Source organism: Cydia amplana, chromosome 11, assembly GCF_948474715.1.
Source record: "Cydia amplana chromosome 11, ilCydAmpl1.1, whole genome shotgun sequence".
Lineage (NCBI taxonomy): Eukaryota > Metazoa > Arthropoda > Insecta > Lepidoptera > Tortricidae > Cydia > Cydia amplana.
This window is the reverse complement of record NC_086079.1, coordinates 12864047-12889054: the sequence shown is the minus strand read 5'-3', so window position 1 is coordinate 12889054 and position 25008 is coordinate 12864047. Positions and strand designations below refer to the sequence as shown.

Below are 25008 nucleotides of genomic sequence, written 5' to 3'. Positions count from 1 at the left end.
ACTAGACTAAGAGTGCCCACTTAGATCAAGTACTTCCCTTTGTATATTTAGGTTTCTAATGCATGAAAAAAATATTGTTTTTTTACCTACTTACGTATAAATAGCAGACGATAAATTAAAACCTCACAAAATTATATTAAACATGAACGTCTATGGCTCAAAAATCATTAAATAGGTATACTGGTAATAGGTACCTACGTGTTGTTTTCATAAAGCACCAACCCCTAATTTATAATTTAGCATCTTATTAAACCAAAACAAGCTAACCCTGCAATGTGAAAAAGAGGTGACCTTTGACGAGACAGACACATAAAGTAGTCGTTACCTTTCCAATTTAAATGTCTACGTAAATTATGCCATAAGTAATGCTTAGATAACTCTGGATTCTATTAGGAAAAATCTAATTTGAAAAGTCAATGGGGCTTAGAATGTTTTAGGTTTCTTATTGTTTTATTTTTATACTTCACAGAGGCAAAGGTATTATAAGGATTTAAACTTAACCTATGTTACCGAAAACGTTTATTACATATGCCTAATTTAAATAACAAATAATTTAACTTTGATCATATAAATATGACATTCTGAATTCTGTTATCTACATCATTATCTGTCATCAGACAAAACATCTTAACGCATGATTTTGCTACGAAATAAGATTAGTCCAGTACTTATCGATAATTGCGTCAGACGAAAAATTAAGACCTTTTCGGATATTATTTATCGAATTAACTAGGGTCGCGCCAAGGCCATCTTCTGAAAGAAAACTCATAAAGCTGTGACCTCATTATGGTAAGTAGGGTACTCAATCATAATCCAGGAACGTTAAATTTTCTAGCATTCGCAGATATTAGACACTTTTTGGACAAAATGTTTCATCAAAGAAAAGGTCAATTATTAATCACCTAATAGTAGTATTTTAAATACTTTTAACTAAATGTAAGTACCTACTACTTTTTGTATATTGGTCAGTTAGTTAGGTCCCGTAACAAAATAACTTCAGTAAGACCTATATTTTTACATTACAGAGCTAAGGGTTCAAAACATACCTTGCATTTAACCTCATTACAGTTAAGCATAATTCTGTTCAAATTTCGTATTTTCTGTAGAATCAACTTTATCCCATACCGAAACGTAAAGTTAGAATTTGGGACCGAAGCTCTGTAAGCCGAGACCGAAGGGGAGTTTACGTAAGTTATTAAAAACAGATTCAAACTTATTATTGTAATTCTTTGTGAAACTCCTCGGAATAACTCTTTTATAGACAACAAAGTAAAAAAATATATTTATATATGCTTTAATAAAACGTTTTATGAAATGGTGAGATTATAATTTTTTATACACGGTGCTTCCTGTAACAGGAGCAATAAATTAAACTGTAGGCTGTGCTCCTCAAACTGACCAACATTTGTTCAGCAACTTTTGAAAATAACTCGTGTTTTGATTTTTATTACACTTTTAAGTTTATTCTAAGACGCAATGTATTGCAAATTTTGTTATGTTTAAAGCGTGACAAGCAACGTAAAATACACTGATGTCAGCGTACATTGAAGGTAATATTTATTTTGTATGAAAAAGAGGAAGTCTACAGGATTCATAATTTTTAAAAGTTGCTGAACAAATGTTGGTCAGTTTGAGGAGTACAGCCTTTAGTTTAATTTATTGCTCCTGTTACAGGAAGCACCCTGTATAGTGAAATGATGTCGTATATTAAAGAAAAAGTGACCAAGACAAGTGGCGAAAGCGATACATTATAGTACTACAGTAGTAAAACACAAACATAAAAATAAAAATAAAGTTATTTGATTGTAATACACTGTTCATTAAGTTTGAAGGGAAATTTCGATTCGGTTTATCTTCCGACAGGTAAAAACATACTTATACTTTGTGTATTTACCAGGAAAGAAAATTATGTAAGTACTTTTTAAGTTAAATACAGTTTTTGAAAAAAAAAATAAACCCTACTAAAGTAAAAAAAGATTGTCTGTAATAAACTGTAAAAATACAAGGGAATGTTAGAGTATTATTAAAATGCACTAAATATCAACAATAAATACAATATATACCTATTAAACAGTATGTTATAGAATGTACATACTGTGCTTTGATATCATAGCGTGTACTGTGTAACATATTATATATTCAGTTTCTATTTGCGAGTTCCTATAATTGGCTCTGTACGCCATTTAAAATTTCATAGCTGTTGGAATTCCTTATAAAAATAAATAAATAAATGTATTTCATGGGATAATTGGATGTAAATATGCAAGTACATTACATAACGTACCTTACCTATTATTAATTTCAGCCCATCTACTAAACGGCATATTGCTTTATACGTTATCACGGTAATAAGCTCATACATATTTTCATCAGTAATGAAAATATAAAAGATTAAAGATCTTAATAAAATTTAACAATACAAAAATTACTAATAATCTTTATGAAACTTTAGATCATAGAAATTTATATTTAGTTACCAAAAACATAACTGGACTTTAAAACTAAATATAAATAAAACTAACCTTAAAAGGAAACAGGCTTTTATATAATGTTGTAGCAGACGTACCTACCAAACCTATTCTCTACAATACTTTGTCTAAACATCTTACCAGTTTACTTCTTATTTATGTCATATAATAGACAAAGATAAATAATTGAAGCTTACAGTAATGGGGCAATTATAAGATCCGGGGATAATCGTAGTAGGCGGTAATCGTTTATGTACGTAAGTAATTAAAGACCGTTGGGCCGACCGATCCAGCTATTGCGTGATGAAATGGATTTAAAATCGTTTATTGTATGTAATGGCACTTTGAAATAAGAAATACAAAACAGTTAACGTAATCTAAGTTGTCTTCTTCTATGTAGGTAAATGAACGAATAAACGTCACAAAATCCCTTAAAGGGATAAGTTCGCCTTTGTACTCCCTATCAAGTGCCATAAATTTGTGTTTTGTGTTTTGTACAGTACAATAAAGAGTTTATACATAGATACAAAATGAATTTTTCAAGTAGAATCTAAATGATCTATTTTTGAACTTATAACTATACCTAATCATTTAGTTTAGTGATAGCTGCTCTATTCATCTGATTTTTGTTAAGATTACGAGAAGGCCTAGCTATGAATATTTTGAGCAGATTAACACAGGTAGTCAAATAGTTAGACAAAATAGTGGAATGGAAGAGCGCACTAACTCAGCGTGAAATACGAGGGACGTGCCAGATTATGATAAGACTTTAGCCCAGTAAATCATTGGATTTTCCGGTCGGGAGCCGACGCAAATTTAAGGAGGATCCCTTGGAGGAGCCGTCTACATGGCTCACGGCTGTTTACATGGCTTTGGGAATTCAATACATGCTACATGTCAACAAATATTAGAGTTATTACTCTTTAATGGTTTTCCGGAATAAGATTTATATCAGAGAACCTAATGAGTACGTAATTTGAAATAAATATAAGGCGACCTACCTGCTGTATCGATTTGACCCAATCATGATCAAAATGCTTCTAGCTCCAAAAATATCTATGTAAGTATCGAAAACTTTTCGCATTCCAAAAAAAAATTATGTATATGACGAGGAGAGATAAACGATCATGTTAATTAGACATATATGTGAAATAACTTCGATTGTATTGTATGGTGGCGACGGCGTTTAGGTTCGTATGTTAACTATTTGATAAAATAAATAGGTGCCTATAAAATACATACATATTCTTTTCATGCCTTCACGCGCTGGTTGCAAAAAATCTAAATTTCGTCGTGTTATATTTTAAATACACTATTCACACACTTCTGCCTAATTAGCAAAATCAGGGCGTATCTAACGCTGCGCACACATTCCCACAAATCTACGGCGTCACCACTAAACTTCTCGGGAAACTTGGACGGTGTTTGTTGCATACTTAACACCAGGGTCTAAGTTTGTCTTAACAAATTGTAGTGGGAAGTTAACCCGCACTCACGTACAGGCGGGGACAGAAAAACTTGGGCAGTACCTGTCCGAACAATGCGCACGTAGCTCTAGACTACAAACTGTTGAGCGCGGCGCGAGTTTAGGGAGCAAGCGAACTTAACACGCCCAGGGACCTTGATGACCTTGAATTCTGATGACGACTAATTTCAATAACCACCCGTTCTTTCCGCTGAATCAAATTTTTGGGAGTAAGAATGAGAAAATTAAACAGTTTTTCAAACTATATCGTGTTACATATCAAATGAAAGAACTCATTGTAAGAATCTCAATTTTTTTTTAATAATATTAGGATAAATAATTTAGCAGTTATTCAAGGAAATAGGCAAAAAATGACCCCCCCCCTTATCTCCGAAACTACTCACCAAAATTAAAAAAAAAATACAGGAAAACTTTTTGAAATGTGCAGTCAAGCGTGAGTTGAGGACTTAATGTACGGAACCCTTGGAACGCGAGTCCGACTCGCACTTGGCCGGTTTTATCCAGATGAGTGTACTAACGAAACAATAATCTTTTTTATCATTTTACGCTTCTCTTTTGTTTCTTGAGCACTTCATAAGATTAACGTAAGAGTTCAAACGGAGAGGTTTGGGACTGCGAGGGATGTGAGTGGGATTTTAGCAAAGTCCGTTTGGTTTTTGTGCTTTCTTTATTTCTAGTTCAGTGCAGGTAAGTTCTGCCATGGCCGTAGCAGGATAATTTAATTTAGCTCTTTTGGAAGTAGTTTCATAATGGTATATTTGCTTTTGAGATTCAGAACTTAAATAAATGGCCTAACTGAAGAGATGGCGACGGCGATAGGTAATGTCAACTTCGCGACAACTGTCACTTTGATAAGTCCAAGAGACTTGTTCAAAATGAATCCCAAGTATGCAGTGTGCTTAACGCATATTCCAAAGGGTATTTCAATGCAATGATATTTTGTTAAATTTGTATTGTATTTAACGATTTTGACTATGCCCATGGCTGGTGGTTCCTTCTGAGCACGCAAACCTGGTCTCGTACTCACTTTATTTATAAAACAAAAATGGCAGAATAATGATGAAACAGAATTGTATTAAAATTTAAGGCATCGTTATAAAAATGTCATTTACATTCTAAGCGAGTGTGCCTATTTTAGACGTGATCTCATTTTGTCACTACATGCTTAGATTTATGACCTAAAATGTTATTTGAATAATAAGTTTATTTTCGTAAGCTCGTAACTTTGCTATGGATATCGGCATCATAAAATCAACATTTGTCTGTACGATATAGAGTATTTTTATTTCGGTATTTTATACAGTCATTATAATAATTAGGTTTTGCCCAATAAGGCTTAGGCTTTAGGCTTCGTCCGCGTAAAAGTATTTTAATGATGTCATATTTTAAGTCGATCTCATTAAAATAAATTTTTTGTAGTAAAAAATACTTATACCTACCAGGATTTGAAACCGAGATTTCCTGCTTCGTAGCGATCACAATAGACTAGCCTATTATATATATTGAGTATTCTATTATTTATCTATAAATTAATAACCACTCAACTCGGCTAATACATCGCATTTGAAAAAATACACTTTGATAAGGTAAAAGTGATAATTTTGGTCAGCATTGACAGAATAAAATGCTAAATTATCTTCAAATAGTCAAGCGGACAGAAATGTTACTCTGGACATCTCGCCACTAGTTATCACTATTGCAAATAATATCCTACTCTCGATCACATTTATAATTTGCAAACAACTGATATCGAGTTATAATATCGCCAATGCACAAATTCAGTGAATCGTAAAGGGCCTAGATTGTACGTGTAACAATGTCCTATTGAAAGCACAAAGCCACAAGTAAGAAACGGATCGGAGAAGAGGGAAAATTGGATTTTCTTTGAGTGAAGTTCTCCGTTAAATTGAAGCTGGCTTTATACGCGAAATATCTAACTGTTCGCTGTAAATTATAAAAACTTATTTGGGAACAACCTTTGATGTTACGAATTGGATGGGCGATTTTATTTGTATAATTATTCAATGGAAAAGAAAAGCTTGTACCAGTACTAAGTAAATATAAATGAAACAAGGTTTTTTATAGGATGTCATTCAGTTTTGATATATGAGTATAATTATATATACATATCTCTTGCAAGAAAAGCACGAATATCCGGAAAATTACATGCATAAGAAAGCATGTATAAGAAAAAAAGATAATTACCTATCGAATCTATTTTCTATGAGCCAAAAAATGCTCGTCAGATTTACTACATATCTACTTACGAAGTTATTGAATTTTGTTGAAACATTTAAAACTAATAATGTTTTAACACTTACGAACGAAGCACTGCAATTTCAAAACAGTCGCAATGCAAAACAGTGTATTGAGTCAATTCGCAAACGTAAAAAACCTGTCTAACTAGCTACATAATATTGATAACTATAAAATCCAGTAACCTACACGTAGTAAATAATAAGAAAACTGCAAGAATAATGTGAGTCCTATATTTTTGACATCAGCGTTTTTGTGAGTGAGGTCTTATATATCCCATGTTTGTGAGTGAAAACGCGTGGTTTGGTGCGCCTGACGCGGGGCGATAAACACGTGATTCTAGGTCCTACCATTGGATGCGCGAGCATCGGAGGCGGTTGAGCCAGCAAACGTTACCCTAATCGCAAACTGGATGAGGATATAATAATTAATAACCATCGATTTAGGAAATATCTTTTGCTTTAAACATAAACAAGTTTTCGACTTATAGCGGTACCTACCCTAAGGCCCAAGGTACACTTGTAAGTTTTACTTATAAGTAAGTAGAGACACAGCTAAACTACAGAATGACAGATGAATATCGTTATCTCATTCTAACAAATAGCTTTGTTCCTACACTTACGTAAGTAAAAATTACAAGTGTATTATCTCGGTTACAAGTGTATTATCTCGGGTCTAACAGTATACCTAAGTGTAACTTAGAAATCCGTGATTAATATGCACAAATGAATTTTACAATGACACTGGTATGTACCCCCGAAGCAATCGCTTGCCTTACTTCGACCAGCGACGAATAGTTTTGAAATATCACTGCGTCTTATTCCTAACGTCCACTTTACGTAGATCCGTGAGCTTAATTACAAGAGTCCTAAAGTTCGGCCTGCCATCAATTAGTCCACATTCTCAACATACTGCTACACCGTGAATTAGTAAGCAAATACGCCGTTCTAAACTGTTAACAATTTTACTAAACACTACTGAAAACAATAACTTAGTAACACGTGTTGTCTCGGAACAGGGAAACGTACCGTAGCGTTAGTTTAATGAAGTCATAACGGCTGATTTAACGGAGTTTTGGCAACATTAGCGTTTGAAATTAAATTGAATTCAACCAACTGTTCTTACATTTACAGCACGGTTAATTGTTATCAAATATTTTTTTAATAAACAACTAATTTTTGCGATAATTCCGGCGTGTAATTGTTATGAGTTCGCGTTGTTACCATTCACCACCTTCGCGTTGATATTAAATTTATGAATTGATACTCATGTTTTTAACCCCTTAAACGCCATTCTTATCGTGCGCGACGCGTCATCGTGCACCTTGTCGTTGTCGTTGTTGTTGGAATGCACGAAGGTTCATTTTGGGCTGAAGCCGCGCGCGTCACTTGACGTCTTTAGCGGTCAAAGAGTTAACATACCACAGTAATTTTATTTTATTATAACAAAATAACATTTAAGCAAATCAACACTTTCGACGAAAACAAAGAAAAATACGAATTTGTGTGTTAGATTAGAAACGACAAGTCTTATTTAGACCTACCCGGTCTGAGAGCCATATCCAATTAGGTAATAACTCACTCCGCCGGTCAGTATGAATAAAATATTCTGCTGTGGATGTATTGGATTGAGATTGTGTGTTAACTAGCTGATTATTTCGCGATCCATGTTAGAATATAAGATACCTGAGCATACAAGAGCTATACATGAAATAATTTTATTTCATTAACTATTCTGACATATTTGATAGTAGAGATTATAAATTGACTTGCCAACTAACCCCATGAATAGGCGTAGGCGCTAGCTTTTAAGAAAGCGATTGCCATCTGAACTTCTAACCCAGAGGGGAGACTAGGCCTTATTGGGATTTAGCCCGGTTTCCTCACGATGTTTTGCTTCACCGAAAAGCGACTGGCAAATATCACATGATATATAGTACACAAGTTCCGAAAAACTTATTGGTACGAGCCGGGGTTTGAAATCGCGACCTCCGGATTTAAAGTCACACGCTCTTACCGCTAGGCTGGGCTTTGATGCCGAATATGTCATATTTTTTAAATTTAGTTTAATATTCTACTTGAATACTAAAGTACAGCAACATAAAATTGAATAAGCTTTACCTTCACTGTTCCAAAATACACAATTTTGTAGCGCGCCTTTTAGTGGCACACGTTAAGCTCCCATCTAAAAATGTGCAGAAATTTTAAATGTTCACGAACAAAGTACCTACTTCCTTCCCCCACAGCTGCCAAGTCGACATTTAAATAGGCTTAAACTTAGGTACGTTTGCTCTGAAACGTTCGGCCGGTTCACATATTATTAGGTGACGTATGGAGAGAACGAAATTGTACTCTTAACAGGATATTTCAAATATAGTTAAACATATAGGTAGGGGCTGACATTAGCTTACTGATATTTGGGATACAAAAGTATCACTTGTGCTGTGATATCTTGTACATGTACAGTCACCACACCGGATTGTTTAGGGTTCTTGCCTTGCACCGGATGCCATTTAGGGTTCTTGCTAAATTGGAAATTCTATAGCGTAAGTATTGAAAAACTAATTTAGCTAGGACCCTAGATGGCGTAACAATCGCGGAGCGTGATGGTACATAGCATTTTCTATGTATTCGAAACAGTACCTATCCCATGCACTGTATTCCAGTTTCAAATAATGCAGGAAACTAGCTATTAAATTATAATTAGCGCAATTTTGTGAAACGATTTTACTTACTAATTTAATAAACATGAGCATTATACAAGAAAAATCGACAGCATAAAATACGGAGTCAAACATCAAGATTTTCTGATCATTCAATTAATTAATTTTATTACATCGTGCCAATTAACGTTAACAATAAAAGTTTTTATATCGGATGTCCTGACTGGACCGCCTGTGCATTTTTGTCAAATGCCGCAATGGCTACATTTCTTGTGACATCTGGGAACTAAAATGCCGTACCCACTTGTATTTATTATATGTTTACCTTGCCAAACTATTTACACACAATAGATATAATTGAAGTTAAGTTTAACTTTATTCAACTTAAGTGTAATGCCTAGATTTTGAATTATAAACTAACCTAACCTGACTTACGTTAGATTGTAAACTAACGGGTTCACAATATTACGGTGTCATATATACTTAATATGTTTCCGGGACGTTAACTTTCATTATTTTCTCCACAGAAGGGACCTTTTTCTGAAATGTGTTTAATCCCTGTATACTCCGGAGTATATTCAACTAAAATATCACGCCTTCGCTATTTTATATCACGACAGCCCATAAGTACAGTTACAAAATATATTTTTTTTGTAGTTAGGTATTTGTGACTTGTTTTCATAGAGTTTGCACACTTGAACGTAATTAAAATGAATGGTGGCCGCGCTCTCAAACAAAATTAACATGCTAGCGCCAATGCAAGGTTAGGGCGAGTTGCCCTCTGTGTTTTGTCTAGCAGGTAAGCCATACATATTTATATGTCCTAATGTCCTTAACTAGTTGTTGTCTAAACTGGCAACTGTATTACAAACTTGAGTCAACAAATATGTCATTAGCTACGTCTGATCACTATTGAATATGGCACGGACCAGTACTTGATTGTAACAAAGAACTATGACTCTCACGATCACAAAAGCTGCCCGGAAATCGCACAGAGCGCGGCATCGCGCACTGAATTAACGAAGTTGCTTTAGAAAATTAATACGAGCTCGCTCGTGCCGTATAATTTAATTTACTCGTGTTTAACAAAATCCCTGACGTGTGTGAGTCGCCTACTAATTTAGAAAGCTGTTTAGTGACAGCTAATTTCGCAACGGTTTACTTGCTCGAATATTTGCTACAGTTTCGGTCGAATTTGCGGCATATTTCAGCGCGTGACTAACGTAGGGCGTACGCTCTGACAGTTTGCTTTGATTAAATTTTGCTTAAGAGACTCTATTCGTCATGCGTTTAAGTGAAATGACGATGTATCACTAATATTACTCTGAAGAATCTGCAGGATATGCCCCTTAATTTGCTAGTTACGCTTGGCCATTATCCACTACTACGACCACTTATCCGTTTGGTTTATAAATAGGTATTGTGGCGAAAACAGGAATTTATAAATGCTTAATTTTTTGTTCCGAGTTTTACAGATTTATTTGTTGGATTTAAAATCAGTTACTTTTAACGCCTAAGATACAGGCTTTCGCGCAAAAGAAACACTAGTCTAAAAGCTCTCATTAGGTGGGCGTTTTCTAAAATAAATATCGAAAACCTGATTCTTTCAAATCTGGACATTCTTGGGCTCATTCTACTCAGAATCGACAGCATTCTCCATCCTTCGATTAAAAAAAGATGCCCCAAAATGTCCATTCCATTACGTCACGTTTTATTATGAGAAAATTTTTCACTTGTATGGACGTGACGTAGTCCAATGTACAATTTTCATACAAATTTTTGGGACATTTTTTTTATCATCAGGATTGAATATGCTAGTGATTCTGAGTTGAAAGAACCCAAAAACACCAGGATCTGTGAGAATCGGGTTTTCAATATTTATTTTAGAAAACGCCCAGGTACCTATACTTTGCGGCGTGTCGATTTAATAACTCACTTCCAACAACCGGTTCCATTATACCCTTTGAACAAGTAAGAAGGGGCTAAGTAGGCTTAATACGTAGGTTTCTACACTTACCTAGTACTTGTTAGGTGTGCTGCAAAGACAGTGTATGGTAGGGTTTTTAAGCTGGCTAGAAATTTGCTTCAACTAGGCTTGGTTTGTTGAGTTTAGGTTTCGTTTTAGGAAAAGTTAGTGTGGATTAAAACTAACTTAACTTAACTTAACTAAATTAGTTTTGGCTTTCTGTGACTTTGTGCAACTGTTACTCTCTCAATTTTTTTATTTTTTTTGTTTTTATATTAATTTTATAAAAGACGGTAGTCTATGTCATGTGATTGTTCTATTTTTTATTTTTATTCTGGTTTTTACTTGTATATTAATTTTCTGTTTTCCTTGTTATATAAATAATAATGTTTGTGTTTTTAATATCAATGTAAATTTATTTGTGTGTCGTTGGCGTACGTGTCGCCGTCAACTTTTTTTAGATTAAGTCAGGTCCCCACTGAAAACCAGCGCCACGGTTTGCCGCGGCATTATGCTGAGTGGGGATCCTATTTTAGCGTCCAAATGTCCTTTATGTCTGCATGCTTTATTTTTTTTTTCTTTGTATTCATGTTGTGGCGTTAAAATAAATGTATTTCTTCTTCTTCTTCTTCTTCTAACTTACTTGCTAGCTAAATGAAAGCTTGCTGTGTTACTAAAACATAATTTTGAAAAACATACCTACATACAGGGTAACACTCAGTGGGAAAGTATTTAATTAGCTCTATTTTTCAATTTCTTTTTGTTAATCTATCTGTTTTTTATGGGAACAACCAAATATTCCGAAATATGTTTTTCCGACTTTCATAACCTCGATTTTCATAATCCCGATTTTTTATATGTCCGAAATATCGAAATTACGACTTTGAAAACCACGAAAGAAGAAAATCACGACTGTGTTATTTCCGAATACTTAAAATCCGATTTTCACATAGACGAAAGCTTAAAGTTCCGATTTAGAAAAAATCCGAAAATATTTTTTCCGAATTTGTCTATTCCGAAAAATCATTGACCGATCGGAAATAAAGTAATTCGGTATTCAAAAATTCGATCTTTTGTAAACTCGGAATAATGAAATTCGTGATTTTTAAAATAAGACTCAAAACGCACCTTTTTAAGTCTAACTAACCAAAATCCGAATCGGAGCACCCCACTAGCCACGTGGTCTTGTCTGTCCTACCCCTAGAGTGTATGTAAAAAGCCGGAGGCGCGAAGGGGAAGCAGCCCTCGCCCAAGCAGATGCTCCGTAGATGCCCATAGCGCCCAACAAAAAAACTGTTGCCAGAAAAGTGGCTTAGGTTAGGTTAGAACTGCAACCCCACGAAATCAAACTGTTGCTAGAAAAGTGAGTTAGGTTAGGTTAGAACTGCGACCTCACGAAAACAAACTGTTGCCAGAAAATTGGGTTAGGTTAGGTTAAAACTGCGTCCCCCAAGAAAACGAACTGTTGTCTGAAAAGTGGGTTAGGTTAGGTTAGAACTGCAACCCCCAAGAAAACGAACTGTTGCCAGAAAAGTGGGTTAGGTTAGGTTAGAACTGCGACCCCACGAAAACCAACTGTTGCCTGAAAGGTGGGTTAGGTTAGGTTAGAACTGCGACGCACAAGAAAACGAACTGTTGCCAGAAAAGTGGGTTAGGTTAGGTTACAACTGCGTCCCCCAAGAAAACGAACTGTTGTCTGAAAAGTGGGTTAGGTTAGGTTAGAACTGCAACCCCCAAGAAAACGAACTGTTGCCAGAAAAGTGGGTTAGGTTAGGTTAGAACTGCGACCCCACGAAAACAAACTGTTGCCTGAAAGGTGGGTTAGGTTAGGTTAGAACTGCGACGCACAAGAAAACGAACTGTTGCCAGAAAAGTGGGTTAGGTTAGGTTAGAGCTGCGACCCCACGAAAACAAACTGTTGGTCGCCGAAAGCGACCAGCAAGCCGAAGCTGCGGAGGTGAGCATTTATTGTGCCTGCGCTTTGATACGCAAGGGCGAAGGGGCTGCTTTGCCCGTAGCGCCGGAGCAGATGCGGAGCACGAATCGATAAATTCGGAATTTAAAAATTGGGGATATTTAAAATAGGAGTCACGTGGAATCGGAATTCAAATTTTCGGAATAATGGCATTTCGGAATTCGTGATTTCAAAAATCGTAAATGTTAAATTCGGTGTTTATCACTATCGGAATTTTTATATTTGGAATTATGTGGTTCGAAATTTAAAAAAATCGTCATTTTGCTATTCGGAAATATACACTTTCGTGATTTTCATCGTTCGTAATTACGACAGTCGGAATTTTGATGGGTCGAGCATTTATAAAACGGAATAATAAAATTCGATATTCTAAAATTTGGCATGAAATATTTTGGAATTATGTAGTGTACCCGTTTTTTATGTTTGTTGAAAAAAATAGCATGAACTTATACGTAAAAATGTTTAAGTAGTTATATACTATAGGTGCGTATGAAACGTGCTACTTACCTATTGAATTAATAAAAATACAATACACAAAAAAAATAGTGAATATAACAATTTGTATAAGTGAAAACTTACGTGGAAAGGATGCATCTCGTCACTCAAGTGTACTTTATAGTCACCTTTCAAATCAATGTCATGAAACACTGAACCACTCCTTTCGAAATCTGGCTCTTTCTTTTCACAATCCAGCCAAAAAGACACTTTGTCGTGTTGTATGTAGAAAGAAACATTTGTCCACTTGTTTTTTATACTCATTTTTTCTCTAAAACTAACAGTCTTCATGGAGAAACTGTCACTTTTCAATATAAATTCGTTCAAGTTTCCATAGTTCGTCTTCAAAATCAACATAAGTTTTCTAGTGTAACCAGTTGGATCGGTTATAGAGAATAAATTTGATGTTTTATATATTTCCAACTTGAACACTGCGTGTATCATCAGTGGATAAAATAGTGTTTTATTTGCCAGGGAAAGCTTTGAAATGTCAACCGACACTGGTTTGTCTATTTTGTATGGAGGTTTAGTAAGATCTTCCACATCTTCGCTGCTCTTTGCGTGATCCGCAAATATGATTTGCTGCAAAACGTTGTATTCGTCATCTGAAAAAAAAAAACAAATTGATGTAGGTAACAATCTTATTTATAATAAAAACTCTTTCCTATTTTCCTACACCTTACTGTCTCAAACCCCTTCGAATATCAATATAAACAGCATAGGTTTTTTTCTTAAGATTAGGTTTTTTATATATTATAGGCAAGCATTCATATAAAGGTAGTCACGCGCCTAAACAGGACGTAGTATTTTTTATATTTGTTTCTTTACATAAATAATAAAATTGTATTGAATTTAAGGATATACTAGCATAGTTGTGACCACTCTGACTTTTACTACGTAGGAACGTGAAAACCTGAAAACTCACCGTTTTCTTTCTGATTTGTTTATCACGATACGGAGCTAAACAGATAAGCAAAAAGCCGACTGGTTTTCGTATAAGTTTCACAAGTGAAAATATCACATTATTTGGAGTGCATAAACATCTCCATTAACACGAAATCCTTATCTGTACCTATTTGTCAAAGTGGAGGCAAACGAATTGCTGAGTTTTAATAGGCCCTTTCAACTTGGATATGCTTCCTTTAAATGCTTGACTTAACTCAATATGTATTTCATTTCAGTAAGTCATTCATTTCTTTTTTAGCCTACCTACTTGCCTACTGTAATCGTCGACAGACAAATGAAAATGTCGCTGCGTGGCGTTGAAAATGTCGGAAAAAATCAAATGATTTTTTCGGGAATTTATTAAACTTTAGTTTTTTCCGTTTTTTTTCGGATTTTTGAAGAAAAAGCCAATAAGTCATTACAATGACACAACTGTGACAACTGAACTGAACTGACACCGATCCGATGTCAATGGCAAAGTAAGTTTATAATCATTCACCTACTTACTCACCAGTATTAAGAAAAATAACCGATTAAAACCTGTTTAAATCGCTTTTTTCGTTTTTTTTTTCGGAAAAATTTAAACGGTAAATGTCATGGTTTTTTTGCGTAAAAATCCGAAAAAAAGAGCCGTTTGGAAAGAAACGGGATTTTTTCCGGAAATTTTCAACGCTAATCTTGATGAATGATGATGTCACGAACTTTAACCCAAATTGCGGTAACTTTTTATATTATCTGTCTACGATTAAATATTAATAATATGCCTATATTTTATGTTATTGTCACCCAATTCTGTAAGTACCTAAGAACTTATGGTAAACTTAGTCTCAATCGAATATCGGTTACAAGTCCTAATTTTGCTAGCAGAGTTTTATTTATAAAATTATGCTTGTATTTGTCCCGAGCAAACATTGCAATGTAAAGAAACTTGTAAAAAGAGCAATTACTGTCTGCAACGGAAACGACCGTAGTTGACAATGCAAATGTTCTCAGCTTATTAAATTAAGATAGAATACTTTATTCTTTATTTCTTAGAGAAATACTTGTATATAACTGAAATTTTCTAAATAAAATCTAGATATTTATTAAAACTAAAATTACATAGACGTCCAGCTAAGTGACATAGGCTAGGTCTTCTGACATACGCGGCCTAAGTAGACCTAACAGAGGTTATGGCGTCTGCCGCAGACGCAGAAGACGCTGATTCGATCCCATCCCTGGGCACTGAAGGCCTTGGTTGCCCTAGGTTAGGTATGTAGTAGTTCTACTTTTTAAAATAACACTATAATTTTTTTTTATTTGTTTCCTAGTTATTTATATATTTATCCTTTATCTGTAGCGCATTCAATTTTATTGGTGCATTACTTTTATAAACATATTTTTTATTTACAAATAGGTTTAGTAATTTGAACGAAGCACCAAGACGCGCCCTTATTAGTAGCAGCTGTTTCAGTCTTATCTGATCGCCACCTAATGGCAACGGTCACGGTACATTTTTATTGCAAATTAAGGAAAAATAAATACTGTTTATATACGTAAACAACCAAAAGACATATGTACATAACTAAATGTGATTACTGTAAATTACTCTTCGAAGTATTAGAACAAATTAAATTATTTTCAGAAAATATTGCCTTGGTCACTTTTTCTTAGTATATGACATTTATTTAAGTTTATATTGTAAATTGTCGCTGTCGCTATATCGGATCGCTTTGTTACCTTTGTTGTCCATGGTATATCATAAATACGTTGGAAATTAACGCAACTTACATGTTATGGAAGCTGTGGCAGTTAGTAGCGAACAAACACTTATCAATCTGAAACAAAAGAAAAACAGATTATAAACAATTCCAAACGAAACAAAAGACGAACTATATTTTTAACACTAACAACTAGTACATGAAATATTCCGATTGAAGAAACTTGGTATGTACCTTTAAGCCTTTGGAACCTATTACCGTGGTTTGAATTGAACACCTAAGTGTAAGGCCTGAGTGAACGCTTGAGTTAGGCGTGCAGCGGGGCGGGGCGTGCGGCGTGCATGTTAAACAAATGCAAGCGTATAGGAGCGGCCTTAGTGCACGCTGCTCAAATTACTTGTGAGCCCGACGCCACGCTGCACGTCCCGTCGAACGCTCCGCTTCGAGCGTCCACTCAGGCCTTACACTAATACACTCAGCAACCTTAATTGCCCACTAAACGACTACTTTTGTTATTGGGATTAGCTTGAAAAAAAAAATCTTACTTTCAATAAGCTTCATTTACATTAATGTCATTAATTTTGTTAAAACTACAGGCATCTATAAAAAAAACGCATAAAACTATCGTCTTCCAGTTCCCGCGGCAAACGAAGCAAATCAATATCAAGTATTGAATAGTCCATGTTCCTTCGCTCATATCTCCTTTCATCCAAGACTAATGTTTTTCCGATATCCTTTATATTTTAAAAGTGCATTGAGATTTCTATATAGCGGATGCGTTGTTTTATGAAGTTATTATTCACCGGGGAGGCTGCTGGTTGTTTTGCTATCTAGAGAATAAGTATAGCTTGGGAATTTTATAGGAAAGTAGTTTTTACACCAGCAATTGACTAAATCAACTATAAACTTTTCGCATTCATTTTTGAGCACAGGAAACAAACCGCAAAGAAAGAGGAGGAGGTTCTCAATTCGTCAGACTCTTTGTATTTGCTTTGGTTTATTTTAGGTGTATTTTCTCCGATTACTCAAAGCCAGAGTCAGTGTTGGCCGAAAGTTAATGCAAATTGAAAATGCTGGCCATTAACCATTATAAATTGAATCGTAAACTATAATCGTCCGATACGGTTTAAGGTTCAATTTATAATGGTTAATGGCCAACATTTTCAATTCGCATTAACTTTCGGCCAACACTGGCCAGAGTGCCCTCTGAACCACGTTCGACGTGTTGCCTCCCTGTCACACTTACGTACGAATTTACAAATGCGACAGAGAGGCAACACATCGAACGTGGTTCGCGGTAGGCCCTCAGAAACGGTTGAAGCGGAAGGTTACAATTGGTTAGATTGTCACGTCGAGATCTGAATGCCTATTCTGTGTTAGCGTTAGCAGCTCATGCTGGCTAATGCTCGCGGAATGCATCTCGCTCGCACTTATTAGACTCACACATGACTCAAGGTAGTCATGGCAATCTGGAGGAATCGAAGGAACTTTTCAAATATTATGGACTTGGCGATTTATAGTAACTAGCATTTATTTTGCCGTCGGGAATACCAATTCGTGAACTGGAGCTCTGTATGAACATTATAATGATGGTATGTTAGACTGTTTGGTAGAGTCGGTTCATTTTTGTTAAAACAACATATTTTACTAGCTCAACGGCTATTAAGTATTTAACAACTAACCAATGATTGACCCTAGTTTCAGTGATGACAGGGCCTAAAACGTAAGAATGATGTGGAGGTAAAATGTAAGTATGATGGATCGCTGGTTGCATCCTACGCCAAAAAGTCGTACATTATAATAATTTCATTATTCAGATAGAGTTTTAGCTTATCGCGGTAGCTTTAATATATATGCAAACCGGTAAGCAGAATCTCAGACATATTATATTTTAGACTACGCAATATAACTTACTTGCTCACTGACAATCAATATTCCAGGGCTCATATTTTCGGATGTGACCTACAAGATATTTATTTTATAATCCAAAGCTACTATAAAACCCCTCAAGGTTTATAATTTAATTTTTTGTCTATATTATAATTAGACTCCATAATGATATTAATGATTATTGTTGGAATCTAAAGACTTGTTTGACATAAAATTCGTAAATACCATAGTATTTTGCAACAACGATACCATCTTTGGAATATTCGAAGTGATTGGGGAAAAGACTGACCACGGTTATCTTTTCATACAAATCACTGGAGATAGCTACAAATTTGTTTTTACAAAACTTACATGCCACATCTATTTGAATACATGTCTCCGCAGAAAATGCACGGCAGACCGGCAAAAACACGTTTTACGTCTCCAGACTGCGATCATTATCGTAAGCTCTCCGAACAAGTGTCGTGCGACACTTTAATGGCATATAATGCACTCGTTTTAACTTTACAAGCAGCCGACTAAAAGGCAATTGGTTATGTAGATTAATTTCACCACGCACATTTATTTTGCACTTAATAACTGCGTTTAAAACTGTGATTGGCGTGTGTTTAATGATCGTGTTGGAATATCAATGGTCTTACGCAAAAAGGCTGTAACATATTTGTGTCATTTGATAGAAAAATGAACTTAGTGCGATTGGCGCTTACATCATGTGGCTCTGTATTTTGTATTGAAGTATACTTTATAATGGCTTAAGCTCCAACTGGCATAACGTTTCTTTTTATACGAATTGACAAATTTGACGCTTATTTAGTTACTGGTTGCTGATGTATTTGTGCGAAGGGGAGGTTGTTAGTCATGCTTGTGAAACTGGTTTTCGATCATCGTTAGCCCTTATTAGTTGAATTATGCAATTTGTCAGCAAATGTAAATCGTTTTATATACGAGATCATATTTAATAGCTAATGAAATATTGGCTTGTATAATTATTCATTAAATTATCACTCATATTTTATCAAATGAAATCGGACGAAATAGCATTTTGTTCATGGTCTAATAAAACATGGTCTTCTCTTCCCAGAGTGTCACTTGCCTACGTCACAATAACATTGCCACTTTATTTCAACATAACATGTTACATGGGTACATTATATCTATAGTTAATAAGTTAAAATATTTCTTTATAATTTTCATTTATATGTATTTTATCTTAAATTTTACAATAACACGTCATTTTTAATTATTCGTTAGCAATATCTTCCGATTCACGAAATAAATTTCAGACTTTCGGGTAATTCTGTTTACACTACTGGCAACACAGGATAGCGCTGTCACATTTGACAATCCGCCATTTTGTCCCTGACCGTCATCCTTGTCGAACGCGTGTTAATTGTTATTTCCTTCTCGCTCAGTGTCAGCAGTCGCAGTGTTTTCCAAACTTTTCACGCCGTAAGCTTGGTAATTAATGTTTTGTTACGAAAATGGTTGGCTGCTCTATTCGGAACTGTAAGAGTAGGAGTGAAAAGTGCAGTATAGATTTGTTTTATTTTACTATGTTTCTACATTAATAACTTAAAATTAATGCCGTTAAAATAATTTTCACCTTTGGTTAAAATACTCCCACATTTTAAAGTTTGAGAACCTGTAAACAGCATGATGACGTAGGCAAGTGACAGTTAGGTCATTCGCGAATCTCGGAAGAGAGTAGGTACCAGGCGGAGTATATTATTATACCATGATTTTGTTATAGGTACCATGACGGTGGCAAACAAACGTGTGACCTGCCTGTTAAGTAATATAGTGCTATTATAATATGGCTGTGGTCTTCTGTAAGGTGAAGATTCGTCCCCAGTTAGGGTGCTCCAGATTCGAGCGAGATGACATTTCGCTGTGCTCGGACTCTCTTATCAACTTTAAATTAATAATGGATTAAAATAACATAAAAGTATTGGTGCGCTTCTCGAAAGCTCTAAGACTATGCAAATATTCTGCCTTTGCCGTCACATCATGAAGTTTGCAACGATAGCAAAATTTAATCATTCGCCGGCACTGCAACTTCTCACAAAAAGTTCACACTCGTATCAGCGAAGATAAGTGGCATTTTCCTTCTGCTGGTTGGAATACCGCCAATTTTTTAAACAAAGGTGTACCTACATACCAAACAAACAACATAGTTTTATGTAGGTATTTGGAGACAGTGTTGACCCATATGAATACATAATCAACTCAATAGATGCCAAACAAATGAACGCGGCCACAGAATAAATAATAGTACTAAGTACAGAAGACTCACTCTCTAGCAAAACGCGTCTGTTACGATCAGCACAGATATGGCCGCTAGGTGGCGACAGCGCCACGCGCGGCTTCTGGCTTTACCCAAAATTGGGGCCGAACGGATGTACTTTTAGCTACCTATAGCAAAGCGACGAAATCGCGGAGTGAGACACGCCTGACGCGGCCAATAATCCCTCTCACCCATTTGAAAACTTACCAAAACGGAACCGCGGTAACAATGATTTTTACGTTTTCCAAGTGGCGGAAGCTGCCAGATCATTCGTAACTGGGTCAGTTTTATTCGACCTAGAATAGTTGCCGCTGTCAGCATTTCGGAGCACTGGGCTGTTATTCCTATCCCTTTCTAAAAATGGCACAGCAAAGCCAGTATAAGAGAGATCTCCGCGATTATGCACAGTTTTTGCGATGTTTAGGGTGACAATCTATCCATTTTTTATGAGGATCAAGGTGTTTATGTGGGATGGGACTGACTGCACGCAAGTAGGTAATACAAAAACCAGAAATTACAGTCAAAGAGTTTGAACCACTTCATGTTAATTAATAGAATAATGGATGATGGTAACCTGACGTTACTGACTTGGATCAGAGAGGATGAATTTGGACCACGAAATTTTGCGATGAAGAGTAACTAGTACATTTCTATTTATTAATAATAAAATAATTTACAATCACAGGTGCATGCAAACATATGAATTCCAATTAATACAAACCAGGTAAGTGTAATAAAATTTATTAATAATGGAAAGATAGTGGATAGGTACCTATATCGACCATAAAATATGTCCGTAAGTAAATGTTACAAACACAATGTTACAATGTTATAAACACAAATTAATAATACGCCACGAAATTATAATAATATAATTATGTTTTTGAGTTTTTTTTAATAAATTAGCAGTTCCAATACATGAAGAAAATATTACCTTGTTATATTAAAATGCTCTTCTTTCCTTTAAACTAGATGATGTTTTTATTACGTGCTGACAGGTATATTTAATAATCTGAGCAATACGCTCTGGTAGTCACAAAAATAACCGCAGTGTCGTGTCGCCCGGCGACTTTATGGGCGCGGATAAATGAAAATCAGAAACACCAAGTTTTGCTTTTTTAAGAAGTTTCTCTACGTACTTTGATCAGCTTTTTTATACATTTACTTTTATGTTACAATGTGTTGTAAGTTTGCCTTGAATAAATGATTTCTATTCTATTCTAATAAAACATAGGCCTTATACAGAGCATGATTTAACCCGTTTTAAGCACTCTGATTCTGTCCGAAAGGACACAGCGGCTGTATGGTCGTTGCAGCTCATAATGTAAAGCAACAGGGTTTAAAATATTTCATGCCAAAACGACCTTAAAATCGTGATGATTTACGATGTAATTGCCAATCATTATGCCAATTTAATTGCCGATGTAATTTAAGGCCCGAAATACACACATTATGTACGTTTTTTTAACAATACGACGTAGCAAACAAGCGCACGACGACAATATGACGTTGCAGTCCTCCCAAAATCAATTCAAAAGTATCGTCAACGTTTCCATAAAGGTGCCATGTTTATTCTTATTCGTATTCTATACACGGATTAATATGTTATCATGTGCAGCCAGAAACTGTCTGCCGTATTCGAACTTCAAGATATTCACAAGAGACGACACGTACTAGTTCCATTCTAGATACGTTATAGTTTAGATTTCAACTAGTTCTCTTTTGCAGCGCAATTCGGGCAACCAAGGTCACTTTTACGATAGATCATGTTAGATATCTATTAGTTGTGAATTAGATCTCTAAGTAGTATCTTGTGGAAATCGTTCAAGAGTATCTCCAGAATCGCGGAAATGTCAAATTTGACAGGTTAGATCTTAAACATATCGTTATTGTATCTTGGCGATGTCTAAAAGATATCTATTAGATGTCTATTACAAAATCCGAATCGGGCCCTGTGTAGGTATTCTTGGAAACTCTGGCATTCTAATGATCGTCTGGAAAACGACACTAACTGTTATCATGGCTGCATACGAGTGAGAGGATTTAGTTTCCATTTTCAGCGATACTGAATATAACCCGTGCCCGTGACTGGTTTCCTACAACTTTTGGCAATCGGATCGCTAACTTTTTCATTCAGTCGACGTCAAAAAGTTCTGCCGATTGAATATATTCACCATTTGTTCAAAGTTATCTAACGACTAATTAAACGAGGTTTTCGCATAGACTAGGAATCCTCTAGACTGAGTTTAGAGCAATTATTTCATGAAACCGATGCTACCAAAAATACGGGGGTGCGGGGTGCGGGGGGACGAGGTGAGCAAATCCCGTGCCGTGATTGGTCCGTAAAAGGCACGGACCAATCACGGCACGGGATTGACTCGAAGATGGAGTAAAACTACCGTATAAGTGGCAGAGGGGGTAGCGTTACTATGCTCAGTCTAGAGGATTCCTAGTCTATGGGTTTTCGTAACTGACTGGAAAGCTTTGAGAAGGTAAATCTCAGCGCAGTGACGCTGTATTTTCTCTAATTCTGTACTATTTTATAACACCCTGTAGTGTTTTTACTCTTTTAGGGGTCTGTAGTCAACTAAGAACCCTTATACTTTCACCATGTCCGTCTGTCTGTCTGTCCATAGATATCCGTTGTCATACAAAGTAGACTGTTTCAGAAAAATTAAGATTATTATCCGATATTTGCATGTTATAATTAGTATTGTTAAATTAGTAGTAAGTATTTATTACCCTAGTACAAGGGTAAAGTGGCCGTACTTAAAAATGGAATCATATTAAATTTAAAGGAAACACTTGCTAATATGTACCTACACTTTTGTACTGTCGGTAAATACCAATACATTCTGGTAAATAGGTACCTTAACAGGCTAGCCTGCTTGTTGCATAAACATCATAAAATAGCTTCTTTGTGTGCATTTTACGTGTGACCATATTTGACCCATCCGACCTTACGATTATATGACTGTTTAGCATGTAAATGCTAAACATAACAGCCCGAAGTGTAACTTCCTTTCGATTTCTATATACAAAAGCGTCACGAATGCGATACGATGCGTACGATATTACGATGAAATATATGTAGTAATTAAGACCTAGCAAGATCCTGGCCTAGCGGTAAGAGCGTGCGACTTGCAATCCGGAGGTCGCGGGTTCTAACCCCGGCTCGTACTAATGAGTTTTTCGGAACTTATGTACTAAATATCATTTGATATTTACCAGTCGCTTTTCGGTGAACGAAAACATCTTGAGGAAACCGGACTAATCCCAATCATTGGCCTTAGCGTCTAATGCAGACGATTTATGGCGTAAAACCGGAGAAATATCCTATTACACCGCCTGGGACGAAATTAAGGAAACGCAGGGATGCCCAGCACCTGCATTACCCTCTCGGCTTCACTGTCTTATCCCACAGGAAAGGCGAGCCAATACGTGTGGAGACAGGTCAGCTGCAGGAATCTGCCGCTTATTTCAGGTTGGACCCTACTCGCGCCTTACGGTAACTCCATTCCGGGTTTTATTTTGGAGTATCCTTCTCCTAGATGGATTGCAAACCAATGCTACGACGACGACCATCTCCCCTGTAACGAAATACCTTCTTGCTTCGTTTGTGGACTTAGTCGCCTCGTACGACACCCTTATCCTATGAGAGAGTTGGCGCTATTCTAAAGCCGGCCACCACACGGCTAAGTCCCAATACGGGCCTAGTTTACCCTCTGGGTTGGAAGGTCAGATGGCAGCCGCTTTCGTAAAAACTAGTGCCCACGCCAATTAGTGGGATTAGTTGCCAAGCGGACAAAATGCCGGGACAACGCGAGGAAGATGAGATGATGATATGTAGTAAGACCTCGCTACCTGGTTGACGCCGTACACTGCTTACGTACTTAAGTACATACGTATCTGACTATCTGTATAAATGTCAATATTTTTATACAATGTGACGCTTTATCGGTATGTCATAAAACGAAGACTAAAGGTCTTACGCACCGAATGACAAATATTACGGTTTAGAAACTCCTGTAATCAATATATTCGGTAGTTAAAGACTTCAAACTAGTAATTACTTTAATGATCTTTAATAATGATAATAATAATGGCGCAAACCTGTGGTACTAAGTACTGCGGATCGCAAGGCGGCATGGGAGAGTAAGGTGCTACACGGGCGGTTTTACAAGGCCCTCACGGGACCCGATGTAGACCTGCTCGCGTCGGTGAACTGGTTACGATTCGGGGACCTCTTCGGAGAAACCGAGGGTTTTGCCTGTGCAATTGCGGACGAAGTAATGATGACGAACAACTATCGGAAATATATCCTGAAGGACGGTACGGTCGACATTTGTCGGGCATGCCGCCGTCCCGGAGAGTCACTCAGGCATATCATTTCCGGTTGCTCTCATCTTGCTAACGGCGAGTACTTGCACAGACATAACCTCGTAGCCAGGATTATTCACCAGCAGCTTGCTCTTCTATACGGCCTTGTGGCCCGCGAAGTACCGTACTACAAGTATTCACCTGCGCTAGTTCTCGAGAATGGTCGTGCCACGCTCTATTGGGATCGATCTATCATCACTGACAGGACTATTGTAGCCAATAAGCCTGACATTGTGATAATAGATCGAGCGCAACGCCGGGCCGTGCTCGTTGACATCACCATCCCCCATGATGAGAATCTCGTGAAAGCCGAGAAGGACAAGTCCAGTAAGTACCTAGACTTGGCTCACGAGATAACCGCCATGTGGGATGTTGATTCGACGATCATTGTCCCGATAGTTGTATCAGCGAACGGTCTCGACGGTAGCGAAGAGTCTCGACCAACATCTTGAGAGACTCTCGCTAGGTGGTTGGATCAAGGCTCAGATGCAGAAGGCGGTG

At 36.4% G+C, this 25008-nt stretch overlaps 1 protein-coding gene across 2 annotated transcripts in view; it reads right to left on the bottom strand.

Annotated features, from left to right (window-relative positions):
- Nucleotides 1-25008, bottom strand: part of LOC134652063 (collagen alpha-1(XVIII) chain-like) — a 106321-nt gene that overhangs the window by 32093 nt on the left and 49220 nt on the right. For both annotated transcript variants that reach the window (XM_063507213.1, XM_063507214.1), the window contains exons 2-3: nt 16024-16070; nt 13393-13913 (exon numbers count right to left, since the gene is read on the bottom strand). In XM_063507213.1, coding sequence (XP_063363283.1) covers nt 13393-13913; nt 16024-16070 — 568 coding nt within the window. The remainder of the gene's footprint in view (nt 1-13392; nt 13914-16023; nt 16071-25008) is intronic.